Source organism: Drosophila subpulchrella, chromosome 2L (genome assembly GCF_014743375.2).
Source record: "Drosophila subpulchrella strain 33 F10 #4 breed RU33 chromosome 2L, RU_Dsub_v1.1 Primary Assembly, whole genome shotgun sequence".
NCBI lineage: Eukaryota > Metazoa > Arthropoda > Insecta > Diptera > Drosophilidae > Drosophila > Drosophila subpulchrella.
Window position 1 is genome coordinate 9,331,234 of NC_050610.1, and position 14,394 is coordinate 9,345,627.

At 43.8% G+C, this 14,394-nt stretch overlaps 6 protein-coding genes across 6 annotated transcripts; 3 read left to right on the plus strand and 3 right to left on the minus strand.

The window, feature by feature from the left end:
- Positions 1 to 2,152: 2,152 nt before the first annotated feature.
- On the plus strand, positions 2,153 to 3,778 carry LOC119547120. Its single transcript, XM_037853830.1, has one exon. The coding sequence runs from the start codon at positions 2,249 to 2,251 to the stop codon at positions 3,200 to 3,202; it is 954 nt and encodes a 317-aa protein (XP_037709758.1). The 5' UTR covers positions 2,153 to 2,248; the 3' UTR covers positions 3,203 to 3,778.
- A 392-nt stretch (positions 3,779 to 4,170) lies between these two features.
- LOC119547119 (equilibrative nucleoside transporter 1) lies at positions 4,171 to 6,174 on the minus strand. Its single transcript, XM_037853829.1, has one exon. It carries the CDS (start codon positions 5,776 to 5,778, stop codon positions 4,405 to 4,407), a length of 1,374 nt encoding a protein of 457 aa, XP_037709757.1. The 5' UTR covers positions 5,779 to 6,174; the 3' UTR covers positions 4,171 to 4,404.
- Positions 6,175 to 7,065: 891 nt separating this feature from the next.
- LOC119547703 (tRNA (adenine(58)-N(1))-methyltransferase non-catalytic subunit TRM6) lies at positions 7,066 to 8,594 on the plus strand. The gene is made up of 2 exons (XM_037854678.1): positions 7,066 to 8,147; positions 8,207 to 8,594. Exons 1-2 carry the CDS (start codon positions 7,157 to 7,159, stop codon positions 8,548 to 8,550), a joined length of 1,335 nt encoding a protein of 444 aa, XP_037710606.1. The 5' UTR covers positions 7,066 to 7,156; the 3' UTR covers positions 8,551 to 8,594.
- LOC119547705 (cytochrome c oxidase subunit 5B, mitochondrial) lies at positions 8,591 to 9,291 on the minus strand. Its single transcript, XM_037854680.1, has 2 exons — positions 9,013 to 9,291; positions 8,591 to 8,956 (listed from the first exon to the last, which is right to left on the minus strand). Exons 1-2 carry the CDS (start codon positions 9,194 to 9,196, stop codon positions 8,673 to 8,675), a joined length of 468 nt encoding a protein of 155 aa, XP_037710608.1. The 5' UTR covers positions 9,197 to 9,291; the 3' UTR covers positions 8,591 to 8,672.
- A 159-nt stretch (positions 9,292 to 9,450) lies between these two features.
- Positions 9,451 to 11,208, minus strand: LOC119547706 (cytochrome c oxidase subunit 5B, mitochondrial). Its single transcript, XM_037854681.1, has 3 exons — positions 11,022 to 11,208; positions 10,404 to 10,577; positions 9,451 to 9,813 (listed from the first exon to the last, which is right to left on the minus strand). The coding sequence occupies exons 1-3, from the start codon at positions 11,101 to 11,103 to the stop codon at positions 9,707 to 9,709; spliced, it is 363 nt and encodes a 120-aa protein (XP_037710609.1). The 5' UTR covers positions 11,104 to 11,208; the 3' UTR covers positions 9,451 to 9,706.
- A 152-nt stretch (positions 11,209 to 11,360) lies between these two features.
- LOC119547704 (intraflagellar transport protein 52 homolog) lies at positions 11,361 to 13,403 on the plus strand. Its single transcript, XM_037854679.1, has 3 exons — positions 11,361 to 11,485; positions 11,789 to 12,434; positions 12,858 to 13,403. Exons 1-3 carry the CDS (start codon positions 11,373 to 11,375, stop codon positions 13,401 to 13,403), a joined length of 1,305 nt encoding a protein of 434 aa, XP_037710607.1. The 5' UTR covers positions 11,361 to 11,372.
- Positions 13,404 to 14,394: the final 991 nt, after the last annotated feature.

A 14,394-nucleotide genomic window follows, 5' to 3' on the forward strand; every position in this document is an offset into this window, starting at 1 on the left:
AAGAGGTGGCAAGTTTTAAAAGCCCTCGTTTTGGCAGCTAATAATTTATCGGAGCGATTTCAGCGAGCGTCTAATTGCCACTCGAGCGGGGGGGTTGGCCAACGATTTTCGGGAACAAATATGAAATTATGGTGTATAATGCACGGATGGCATGGTCGCCTGCTCTAATCACGCTCATAATTGAGCCGCCCGATGAAAATGTCCGGCACAAATTGCCGACCACTTAAATCGGGAAACCTGAAACGGTTGAGGATGGTATTGGTATCGGAGGAGGCATGGGACCAGAACCACCCACTTTGCCATGACTCACGTGTGTCACTACGGTCATTATCTAATATTAGTAGTCTACAGAAAGGAGAAAGTATCGTTCAGCAAGTCATTATATAACATTACTGCAATTTTCTATAAAGAATACATTAAATATTAAAATATCCTTGTAGAAATGACATTCCTTTTTACCAATAAAAAAGGACTAGCAAATGTACCTACTAAGTAATCCCTTTGATAGCCAGGTGAAAATTAAAGTACAGATCTATAAGAAAGGTTTTTTTGTAGGACCTTACAAATTCTTTTAGATATAGAACACAAATAAAAGAACACGATGTATAAAAAGGGCCTTTAAAGTAACAAAGACCTTTAATGCTTCTGAGACTGCTTCCCTTCCCTTACAAGTAGGTTATAACTTATAACTTATATTTATACCATACACGATTCCTCTGTAATCAAAGAAGGTGTCAGCTTACAGCAAACATGATGTGGGTTCAGTGACCTAATTTCAGCCCCATTTCCAATTTAAGGCATCTACTATAGCTGGTATGTAAGTTTTAAGTGTTTACTTTAATTTTTTGCGCTGATTCGTTATTCTGGACACACAATTCAAGCCATTATACGACTGCCTGCCGCCCGTCCCGCCGCTAATGCCAATCAAATGCCGTCCCATATCCTGACATGGGTTCCTCCAACAGTTGGCTATTTTTGCGCTATTGTGAAACGGAGACGCAGACTATGGATTCTGAATCTGGAGATCTGGAGATGCCAGCCGCCTGTCAGAGGAAGGCAGAACTCAATACTGGTGCAGGATAATGCCCTATATACGAACGCACAGTACATAAATAATTTACATTTCGCATGGTCACGCACAAATCATGTGAGCCCCATTCCAGGACAAATGGGAACAGTCAGACGAAGAAATTGGAATTTGGTTTGGGGCTTTTCGATTTTAGTGGGGTAGGATGCCGCATGATGCGTATAAAAGTGACAGTTTAACATGGAAACCCACTCAAAATGTTAATTGATACATATGCAAGGCGATTGCGGGCCGCGGGGTTTCAGAAAGTTTGTCCGTTCGCTTTCGAGGCGAAAGCAGAAACTTTTAACGGAATCATTTTCCAGTGGAGATTAATGGTAATCTGTCGATAAACTCAATGCTAGATCCAACAATTTTAAGTGTTTTTAAAATGCTTTATTTGAGTAAAAGTAGTAAATAGTTTCGGAAATACATGTACAAGATTTTTGGAACATTATTGTTTTAGATGCAGCCAAATTATTTTTTAATTTGCTATGAATAGAGTACTGATAATATATAAACTTATTTATTGGTTTTTAAAACCCTTATCTAAAAACGGATTTAAAAAAAGGGTGTTGACTAGTCAAGGATCACGAGAAAATTTATGTTTTTAAACATGTACCGTAATTATGTACCGTCACTTCCAATTTGAAAATTGTAGAAAGTAGAAGAAGATTTTATGAAAATAGAAAACATCTCTGATTTGCATCCATTCAAAAACAGAGAGTTAATGATTTATTCAAATTTCTAAATCGCTAAACTGTTTTAGGATATAAAAAAAATATTTTTAATATCTGACAAAATGTAGATAATTCTCTGTATTTTTATATTAAAAGTAAACCTTTTGTGAATTTGACTTAAAACATTTTAATTATTATTTTTTAATGGGAGCACCTGGGTAAAATTAATATAAATGTTTTCCAGTGGAATCTAGCTATAAAAAGATGAACATTTATAATTTACATGCAGAGACAGAGTTGCCATATAAAATCGAATTTCCCGGCTTATTTAAAAAAAACAGTTGATAATTTATACTTGGTCAAAAAAAATATATATCGATATCTCGATAATATCTGATTGCCACCACTAAAAATACAGAACAGCTGTTAGCTGTTATAAAAAATAAATAATAGTAATTATAAATTTAAAATAGTTTAATTACACAAACATTAATTATTTACCATGGAGAGACTGAACGATGATTGCGTGTGCAACATACTGGAGTTCCTTCCCCTCGTGGAGCAGATTAAGATGGCCCGGCTGGCGCCGCGGTTCCAGGAGCTTCTCTGCCTGATTGTGTGGCGTAAACCGCGCTACCGTAAGGTTTCCGTATCCGACTCCATTCTGGAGCCCCTCAGCAAGGAGGACTACGTCTATTTCTTCGAACTTACGAGCCCCGCAATGGAGGAACTGTATATTTGGAACGTGCACAAGAAGGCCTTCGATTCGTACTTGGGTCGCCATCTGATGAGACCCGATTTGGCCTTTTACCTGCGCAGGGACTACAGCAATCTCCGGGAGCTCTGCATCGCGGACGAGAGCATGAACAACAGCATGATCCACACGATAGCCAAGAGCTGTCGCCAGCTGCGCAGCCTGAGCGTTTCCAGTGCCTACGTTACGGGGAAACATATCACTGGATTGACCCATCTGGAGACTCTGGTGGCGCCCGAATGCTCTGTGGAACTGTCCTACCTGGTAGAGCTGCTGGAACAGCTCCCCCTGAAGCACCTGGACCTCACCTCAAACCGGCATCCCGTGGAGGCGACCATTCTGCAGACGAAGGGCAGCAAACGACTGGAGCGCCTCGGTCTTTCCGATGCCCAGGACTACGGCTTCCCGCTGGCCGATAGCCTGCCTCACCTGACAACGTTGGTCGTCAGCTACCACAAGGTTAGCCCCCAGGATCAACTGGACATGCTGGAGTCGACGCGTCAACGGGTAGAACGATCCGAGCGGAAGTTTCCCAAGCGCCTGCAATCGATCTTGTGCAATAAGGTGGATGTGGAGGTGGCCCTCGAGCAGATTGCAGGCCTTGAGAAACGCCATCCGAGGGACACGCCAAAGTTTAATGAACTACTAAAAATAATGTATTTCTTGTCGAATCCGCAGGACGGAGATAAGAAATCACCTTGAAAAAGCAGGCGATCTTCGCCAGACCTGCCCCCCATGTTTGCCCTTGTAAATACATAAATAAGTACTAGACGTCACCAAAGTGACAAGTGGAACTGATATGTTTATCTGCTACTAGCTGATCCCTAGTGTAATTATGTGTCTACGGAGATAAGGCCTGTTTGCTGGGGTCTATTATGTTTACCAATGAGATTTCGGCGCCAATTTCATACATTTTGATCAGTTTTAAAAGCTTAACCAAATTAATTTACTTTACCTTTAACGAGGGTAGTATTTATAAATATAGTATTGCTCTTCCTAGTAAATATAATTTGTTATTCCTAACCCTTTGCTAACCTGTGTATATATTGCAAAAAAATACTTGAACTGTTTCTGAATAACGTGTTATCGCATTCTACAAACATATTTAAAATATTTTTGTTTATCGTGGATGTGTTAATGTAGCACCGTCATAAATACTTATATTTTTCTTCTAAAGAATTTTGTTCGTATCCGGCAGCTCTCTTTGAAATACTGTTTAATTTTAAATGGTAAATGTATTTATTAAGACAATAAGAAGCAAAGGGTAATAAAATGAAACATAAGATCCCTATAAAAAGCAACCTAAATGTCCATTGATTTTTTGATAACTTTTGGGCAATTGAATCCATTGAAAGTGTATTCACGGTTCCGGTGAGCCTGAATTTAGTCCGGTAGTTATATTTTTCGTTGTGTTTTGCGTGCACTCAAAACTGCACTGATTAAATGTTTATTTAGCTTGGCGTGTGAATATCTGTGCTAGTGCGGAATAAACTTTATTATTTCATTCAAACGAATGAAGCTGTGATAAAAGCGAACCAAATATTCCATTAACCTGTTAGACCCCAAGCTAATTGATATACATATGTACATCAATTAGGACCCAATTGTCAGACTCTACATGCTCCCTTTTCTCTTTTGTCGGCACAATTTTCCCATGGATAGGAGGTAAATTGTTAATTAAATTTGTACCATTATATTTGTATACATTCAGTTTTATGTAATAAAATGTTATTTGAAAAACTTTATTAAATGAAACGTGCAAAAATGATTGGTTAAAACGAAACCAACTGGCGAGGTCCCTAAACTGGTCTTGAGCCCAAAACTTCTGTGGGTCAGATAAGTTGTTAAAAATGAACAATGAAATAATCGTAAAATATTCGTAAGTGTCATACGAACAAAAAATACTACATGACGAAATAGGGTCCCAGATACGAGAACAACACCCCGGAGAATATGCCCGTGATCAGCATGGCAGCTGCGTACATTCCGGCTGTCGTCTGGTACTTGGCATGCACCGTCTGCGGTGCGTACATCATGCCCAGAGAGCTGAGATACCCGGAGGTGTAGGCCATCGCGATACCGAGTCCCCAGTAGACCCAATCGTTTTCGATTAACACGGTCAATGTGCGCACCGCACCCGGCGGAGCGTAGTTGCACATTATGAACAGGGGGATGAACACCAGGCGCAACACAACTGGCACCCACAGGAACCTTGGACCGGGCCACTGGACCCAGGATGTGGTCAAACTGCCCAGCATGGCGAACACGTTGAAGGTCGCAAAACAAGTGATTAGCGTAAAGTGACTCGGTCCGATCACGAAATCCTCCGAACGGTGCACGTTCGCCTGAATCGCCGGAAACACGGACAACGTCACGAAGAACGTGAGGAAGATGTTGAAGAGCTGTGGCGAGGCCTTCTTGAAGATCTGCCAGTAAGGCACATTCAGCTGCTGTTTGGAGTCCGATTTCTTTTCGCTGCTCCGGCTGATAGTCTCGTAATGGCGGAAGAACTTGTTCAACGGCAACGCAAAGTAGGTGTCGAAGCACAGCAGCAGCACTAGGATGGCTGTGACGAAGTAGTAGATGGCCGACGTCCTCTGGGAAGTAAAGATCTCGACGCAAATCAGGGCCATTGCGGTGGTAAAGCAGCCGCTGATGTTGGAGCCCAGGACGACGGCACCGGTGTATTTGATGGGCAGCGAGGCCACAATTCCGTAGATGGTGTTCTGGTAGATGCCGTTGCACACGTTCAGCAGCACAATGCACACCATGGTGGTCCAGAAGAAGACACCGGGCCACTGGGAGGAGTCCAACATGGCCAGCACAATGGTCACCAGCAGGATGACCATCTCGAAGATGATGCTGTACACGATGCGGCTGGTCAGGTCTCCGCCGAAGTTGACGAAGATGTTCAGCCAGTTGAAGACCAGGTTGGGAATCTGCGAGGCGAAGCCCATGTTCTGCATGAAGTGGGTGCGGTAGTTGACGTCCGTGGCCACCGTGTTGTTCGGTCCGAACTTGAAGTCCTCAAAATAGGACTTGGCCGTGATGAACATGTTCCAGGGCATCAGCGTGCCCATGCCGTGCAGCAGGAAGATGAAGAACACAATGAGGTACTTGTCATTGGGCGCTGGCAGACCCAGTTTCCCAATCACCGACGTGGATCCTTTACCGTTGGACTCGTGGGCCGGTAGCTTGGATTCCCACGAAGGATTCAGCGTAACCGGCACCTGCTGCTTGCCAATAAAAGGCGACTTCTCCGATTTACCCTCCGCCATGGCTGCGCGACTACTGGTGCTGTTCTGGTTCGGATTTCTTTCAGGTTCTGGTTATGCGGGCGACAGCAGTTATTGGGGCGTATGCTTGAAACCCGAAAACTTGCGCGGTCAGTTATTCTATGCTGGGGGACGCCAAACCGGTAGGAGGGCGGGAAGGTTTGATTTTCAGCTTGAGTTATGCCACCACTCCACTCCACTCCAGTTTCGTCTCGGGATTATCCTCCTTGCGGGCGGTTGGCCTGGGATTAGGTGTCACGTGGAGCAGCCGATTGCAGCGGCCGAAGAACTGACTGCGCGGACTGTGATTATAGAACAGATCGCATTGAATCAAAGGTTATAGTTGCACACACAAGGCACTAACGCGTTATATATATACTACACATAAGGCACGCGTTCTTGTACTCGTTATCGCATTCAAGATTATCGCCGAGTCGTATCAGCTGCACTCGATCGGACGGCGTTGCCACTTCGCTGGAAATTCTAATTTATGGGCGTAGCGACGGCCGATTTCAAGGGGTGCCGACGGCATGGGCGCAGTCTGTTCATTTCGTAATAGCCAAAGGGGATGGGAGTTCAAACAGTTGAATTAACAAGGCTTATTTGTCTCTTCGCAGGTTTTTTTTTATCTTTTGTGTTTTCAATTTAATTAATTTCAGTTGATAGGTATAAATCGAGACAAAATATTTTTTTCTTTTGGCAAGCCATCACGCTCCCTTTCTTTAGCCTTTTTACCACCACCATGTTTGTTTAAAACATTCATAGCAACCATATAAAGATGAAGCTATAACAGCTTATCGCAAAAGAAAGTACTTTACTTATTGAGTGTTCTTTTTATAAGTATTTTTAGCTGGCAATAATCCGTTCGGAAATTGGTTTCTTTGTATTTGAGATTAAAAACAAGCTCATTTGCTACATGTTTTTTTTGTGGACCTGTACCTAAATAAAATGGCTGTATCTATTATAGCGTTTCATGAACACACACTTAACTACTTGTTGTTTTAAGAACAAATAAGAACCACATTTTATTTTTAAGTAATATTCAAATACATGCGGATAAACAAGTGGCAGGGCTGCCAGATCAGTAAACTATCCCCAAAATAAAATATCCCTAAAAAAAACTTAGCCAAAAACGAATTGTAGTTTTCGAACTAATTTTGTTATCAATATTAATTTCAAAATATTGAAATCTTCAAAGTTTTTAAATAAAACACCTGCAACAGGTGGCAAGATTACCAGACTTTGCACGCTTTCCAGCACTAAACAGACTTCCTCTTCTTACCTCGCCCCTCTTCCATTACCGGTATTTCATTTGTTTTAAGCACGTTAAACACGTTGTTTATAAGAAGAAACATAGAGAAGAGAACATAGAGAAGCAACCATGGCCACAGACACGGCCACCCCCAGGATCCAACTGGGCGACTACATCGTCATCCAGCGCCAGAAGTACACGAAGCTGCAGAAATTCGGCAGCCTGGACACCACAGCCACTTTGGGCAAGGAGACGCTGGAGCTGAAGTCCCTTTTGGACCAGCCCTACGGGTCCACGTTCAAGATGTGCGTCAAGGAGACGAAGCCTGGCAAAAGGGGAGCCCAGCGCCAGCACTCCCTTGAGCTGTGCAGCGAAACGGAGTTGAGGAGCACGCGGGAAGTCCTGGGAATCTCCAGCAGTGGGGCGGACAACCGGGACATCTGCGACGACGGAGAAGCGCAGACCCTGAAGCCGGAGGACATCGCCCAGCTGCGTGAGGAGTGCAACGACTCCAGCAAGATCATCGAGAAACTGGTGGAGAACTCAAAGACCTTCCACAACCGCACGGAGTACTCACAGGAGAAGTACCTGCGGAAGAAGGAAAAGAAGTACTTTGAGTTCGTCCAGATTCGCCCGCCGACGATCCGGCTGATGCTGGACATCTTCTACCGCCAGGATGCGGAAAAGGTCATGGGTATTCGCGTAGATACCCTGTCGCAGATCATCTCCTACTCTGGCGTTTGCGGCTTTGGCAGCTACCTGCTCTACGAGAGTGGCACCAATGGTCTCCTGCCGGCGGCCATGCTGAATTCCATAGGAGCAGGCACCGAGGGCACACTAGTGCACATGCATCCGGGAAATGTGCCCCAGAAGCAGGCTCTGCTTGCTCTGAAACTGCCCCTGGAGCAGCAACAGCGTTGTGTGTCCGTTAATCTGTATTCCGTTTTGAGGGAGTTCTACCAAGGAGGTGAGGCGAAGGCCACTACTCTACCGCTCGAGGAGCCCAGTAAAGTAGAGCCCGAGGAAAGCCAGCCGGAGACGCCAACGGAGGAACAATCGGAAACGATCGAACCTATAACTAAGAAACCCAAGTTGGATGAGGCTCAAAGTGGTAGAGAAGGTAATTATGATTGTAATGGTTATTGAGCACCTAATCACACAATAACCCTTTTCTTTTAGGTTCCAAAGGACCTCCCCGCTGGCACTTGGAGAACAAACGGGCCACTGCTCTAATGCATGCCGAGTTCGACAGCCTTGTGGTGGCCGCCAAGGAGCACCCGTCCAGCATCCTGCAGGCCCTGCTGCCCCTTGTCAAGCCCTCAAGACCCGTGGTGGTGTTCAGCACCTGCAAGGAACTACTGCAGGAGACGTACATGGAGTTAAAGACCTCCGGCAAGGTGACTGGTCTGCACCTGACATCCAACTGGCTGCGCACCTACCAGATCCTGCCCAATCGCACCCATCCGGAAGTGAACATGAGCGGAAATAGTGGCTACCTTTTGACGGGCTATACGCTAAGATAGTTGTTGTGCGAATACCAAATACATGTAAGCCTTTGTTTTGATAATATCATGCAGTGTTTAATGCCCGGCGAAGACCATGTCTAGTGTGTCCGTGTACTTGTACAGCGCTCTGTGTAGTCGATCTAGACGGGTGGTACGTTCTTTAGCACGAAAAAGTGGCCGCACTCGCATCGTTTTGGGCCCTCGTCCTTCTCGAGCCACATCCACTTGGGCAAACGATCGTCCAGGCAGAGGCAGCCCACGAGGCGGGCATCAAATGCCGATGGCACCTCTGTGGGATCGTTCTCCCTCCCCGAGCCACGCCTAATGACCTTGGTGAATCCCCAGGGATCCTCGCAGCCCTGCTTGGCCAGCTGCATCTCGCGCTTCTGGATGCCGGTGACCAGTTGTTCGTCCTCAATCAATGCTAATTGGGCATGTGAACTACATTTTGAATTTTTGATGGACCTACTCGTCACTTACCAGACTTTTGCACCTGAGTTGTCGATATGGGACGCGTCCCGGGAGCAGCCGCTGCTCCCCCCTGCCGTTGCAATCCCAGGCGACGCAGCAAGGAGCTTAGCTTACCCTCGCGCTGGGTCAAATTCGAGATAAGGCGCTTGGAGGCGGACGGTGCCTTGAGTAGACGCGAAATGTAGGACGACATCTTTATTGCAGTTTAATTCGAAATATACGGAAGTCGCGAGAGATAATCTTACCTCTAGGCAAGAGAAATGGATTGAAACTGTGCCTAGGGTCCTGAAAATGTTTGATTTTTGGTTGAGGCGCCTACTTACACACCTTAGAAATTTCAAATTTGGAAGTGAAAATTAAAAATACATTTATTTATTTCATGATTTCATTCCAATTAGTTTTTTCGACATACTAAAAAATAAGGTCCTGCCAAATTAAATCCTTAAATTTTCGCTCGAAATCACTTGTTAACCTTTATTGTTCGCATGTCGTGTATAATTAAGCATCTGCCATCGATTGCACCGGAAAATAAGAATGGAGAACTGAAAATGGAAGCTTGCCGCCCGTTTTCTTTCCTAGGTTCACTGTTTCGAATTTTTGGGTTGATGTTTGTTTATTTGGACAGCTAAATTGGTTGACTTTTAGCTTAGTAGTTGTTGTGGTTTTGTTATTAATTTGTTTATTGAATTAATTAATAATAACTTTAAACAGCTGCCTTCTCCACCAGCTTGAACCAGTGGCCGCACTCACAACGCTTCTGGTTGCCCTTCTGCAGCCACATCCATTGCACGTAGGTTTGATCCTCTTCGCCTAAGGAGATATACAAAAAATTGGAGTTAGAAAGTACTCTACTTGGGTGATCGAGTCTTGGTCTGGATAATAGCACTAAGAGTTTAAACGATTTTCAACCAAATTCAGTTGGAAAAAGGTTTCTGATTCACCCTGGGTTTGCATTTTACAGCTTTGGGAACAACATCGCTATCAAAATTAATAGCGAAACAAACTTTTTAGTTTAATCGTAAGTTAACTAAATTAAATTGGACGGAATGGTAAAATTATTATGAAATAGAGTGGAGCGTTATTAATAAAAATCATTAACATACTAACGATATAGTTAAATTTTCAATCCTCGAATTTTAAAGTAAATATTTTTTAAAAATTAGAATATAAAATCATTTTTCAAATATTTAAGATGATATAATATTATATCTCACAATACTGTTCAAAGCTCAAGTTTATGATGTTATGTTGATAATTAAGTAAATATTAAGATCTGCGTTAAGGTACGAAAGATGGTTTTGGTAGGGAACCAAAACAAATCCGTATAGCTAATAAACTGGTAGTTGGCATATCTTTTGTGCTACTGTCCTGACCGCTATTGGTGTCCTGGGTCTACTCACAGATGCAACCCACAATGCGGGCATCGAAGGCCGATGGAATCAGGTTGGGGTTCTCTTTGGTGCCGGCGCCCCGCTTGAAGACCTTCATGTCGAAGGGATTATCGTTGCCGGCGGCCTTGAGCAGCAGCTCGCGCTTCTCGATACCAGTGGCGTGCTCCAGAGGATCGTTCATCACTGCAACGCAGAAAAGGAGTCATTAGAATCGAATGGATTAGCTCATAAATTGATAAGCGAGCGGTCGCATTGGTTACATAAACGGCAGACGCCCCAAGCCCAGAGGCGTCATTAGCAATGGGGCTCTTTGGGAGGAGAAATCCCGGCCAGCTTCCATCGAAGTGCTAACTCCGTGTTGCTGTTTCACCGCTCCCCCTCTCTCCGGCCATAAGTCACACATTTCCCTGCGCATAGTTATTACATAACCTCGCACTTTCCAATGGGCACTTTTCGTGGGGGCCCAAAACTGCAGTTTCCAGGGGCTAAGTAGTGCTGCGACTTGGTGTTAACCCATCTGCTTGTCATTATTATGCAATTATCCAGCCCAGAATCTCCGCCAATTTGGCGAACGTGACCAGGGGAGCAGCTGTCCGTGGGATTTCCCTGCTGCTTTTCTCCACTTACTTTTGCAGAAGCGCACGGGCGTGTAGGCAACATTCTGGCGTGCGGCGGCACGGATCGCCATGCGTCCACAGATCGATGCCATTGTTCGTTTTCCAAAAATTTCGGTCTCAGAGGGTGAACCAAAAATTCTTTCGTAATTTTTCACACGGCGAGGCGGCGTTGCCAGATGGGCTAGACTTAAGGACAGTGCGCGACAATCCGCCCGGATTAAGTGTTGCAAAATTTCGGATTCGGTCTATCGATAGTGCGGCGCTGCCATCTGGTCCACAAGAGGGCGCCACCGCGTTGCCGGGTAACCAAAGGTATAAACAAAAGAAATAAATAAAAACTTTGTTGAAAACGGCAATAAAAATGTCCAATAAGCCGGTTATCTGCTTTGATACATCAAAAAATGAACGCTTTCAAATATCAGACAACTACAAAATGCTGCACCGGAAGCTGAAGGTCAATTGGAATGTGGAACAGTTAGTATGCCAGCAGATTTCAAAAATTGTATTTCTGCCTGTACTTTTTGCATACCGAACCGAAAAGTAATATTTAACTTTGATATAGAATAGATATACCATCGAGTTTCTAAAAGTACATATCAAAGTTATAATAAGTTTAAAGATCTTATAATCACTGTTCTTGATTGACGGTCTTTTTAGATCAGATTATTTAATAATAATAAAATATTTGATTATTATAGACTTATTTCCCTGTAACTTGGCACATCGACTTCTAGAAATAGAGAAACTTTATATTCTATCAATATGTACACTTTACAGAAACGATGCGGAGCTCAGAAAGGAGCGACTTGCCAGGGTAAAAGTTTTTGTACTCGCCGGACCCCAGGATCGCTTCACGGAGGACGAGTTCGAGGTGCTGAAGCACTACGTGGAGGTGCAAGGAGGAAGTTTGCTGGTGCTCCTGGGCGAGGGAGGAGAGCCCGAGTTCAACACCAATGTAAATTTCTTTCTGGAGCAGTACGGAATCTATATCAACGGGGACAATGTGGTGCGACCGCACTACTACAGAAATTTCCATCCCAAGGAATGCATCGTGGGTGGCGGCGTTGTCTGCGAATCCATGTGGCGACACCTCCTTAAGTTGGATATCGAGAAAGTGGACTACGATTTCAGTGACGAGAAGTACAAGATACACTTTCAATATCCTTATGGGGCCACCCTAAATGTATCTGAACCAGCGAATGTCCTGTTAACCACCGGTCCAGTTGTGTACCCCTTCAATCGCCCCTTGGCAGGATACTTTACTAACGGAAAAGGTGGAAAGATTCTAGCGTTGGGATCTGGTTACATTTGGCATGATAAGTATCTGCAGGATAAGACCAACGATGCCATATTCGAGTACTTGCTTAAACTGCTCGGAGGAGACGAGATAAGCTATAGTCATTTGGATTTTAATGATGTGGAGGTGGGTAGAAAGGTTGTCACAAAATACTTTTTACACAATTATCACCTGAAATCAAATCATATCTTTTAAAATTTTTTTTTAATTATCAATAAAATGTTTTATTTGTTAGATGAATTTAAGTTTATTATGTGTTTTATTAATATTTGGATTAAAGAATACAGCACTGTGCATTTTATATTATTTTATTTATAGACTTATAATGATGAGAACGCTTATAAAATGTAAGACAACATCAATAAAACACAAAGGCATAATACAATACGTATTGTGAAAGAAACCAAGAAACTTTTAGTCTCCTATCTTTTTTTTGCACGATTTTATAATTAAAGCAGGAGATCGATATGTTATTTAATGATATGCGACACTAACAAATTCTTATATTGTTCCATTTAAGTTTAAACCTTTTCCTCTTATCTTCCCCAGCTCAGCGACAATAAGCACTTCACTGATCTGGCGTTCCTGGCCGACATGCCCAAGGCCTGTCTTATCGACAACATTGGGACCGAGATGCCCACGGACTTCAAGCAGATGTTCGACATGAAGCTCTGCGCCCTGAGCAACCACCTGCTCAAAGAGGTCATCGATGCCTATGAGCAACTGCACGTTAAGTATGAGCCACTAAGGATCATCAAGCCGCAGTTCGAGATTCCGCTGCCCAATCTCCAGTTGGCCACGTTTCCGCCCATCTTCAGCGAGCCTCCTGCTCCGCCGCTGGAACTGTACGATCTCGACGAGACCTTTAGCGGAGCTCGATCCCAACTGGCCCACATGACCGGGCAGGTTCTGCAGGCGCTGCAGGCCAAGGAGCCCCAGAGGAGGGCCCTCAACCAGCGGGAACTGGAGAACTACGTAAAGGAGTGCGCCAGGATTACGGCTATTGTCGATGAACGACAGGATATGGCCGCCCGCGAGATACTCAACATTGTGGCCCGCCAGATTGTCAGTTACAGACCTTATGCGGAGGAATAGGACGCTCCGATTACGACATTCCTGGCAGCGTTTTATTTTTTTGGGCTAATCAGCAGAATCAGAATTATGTGAATATAAAATTTAAAATTGAAAACCTAGTCTGTTTTATGTAAACATGTTGGCGACTCGAATTCAAACATGGCCGGCAAGCCAGGGAAAGAACGCTCCTCCGTTCTCCGCAGGGCTCCCGAGTTAAATTACACCGAAGGCAATTTTTGGAGTGCGGGAAACACAAAACCTGTGGGAAGTAAAGCTATATTGCAGCACTTACCCGATGTTCTCCCATCGTTTAGTACGAAAATTGTTTATTTAACACAATTAATTATTTGTATTAATATTTCCCCATAGGCCAAGGGCCGCCGAACCCCCAAAATATACCCAGAAGAACTGTTCTGTTTTTAGGTGTCAACAATTTGTTTCCGCTTTTCTAGAGGGGAACTCTCGTCCCTCGCTGCTAATTGGAATGAAAAGCGGGGGACGGGGGGTTTTAGTGTGTGAAACCGCTAGTTAATGCTTGTCACAACAAATCTTGTCATCAATCTAGGCTCCCTGGGGAGAACCAATGTCCCAGGGAGTGGAGTCCTGTAAAAAACTCTTGCACAACTGACGGTTGTAAATTGTTTGGATTTTATTTTCTGGCGGACAAGAATTCTCTGGAGCTTACGCGAAAGCAGGATACATTAAGGAAGGAAAGGAATACCTGGTACTAAAAAACAAAAAACATTTTCAAACTATACCTGGTGTGTAATAAATATCCTTCGTAGATCGAAATATATCGATCCAAGGATCTATTTGGTTTTTATAAAGTTTAATTAAAACTTATTTTGTGCTACTATCCTTAAACATTACATATATCTTCGATATGTTCTTTTCATATAGAAAAGTCTTTAATATTTTTGAGGAAACGTGTTACGGCTCCCTATTAAAGTCATGAGATTATTACTTTAAAGTACTTCGTATTCCCAATTAAGGCATAAATTACAAAAATAAG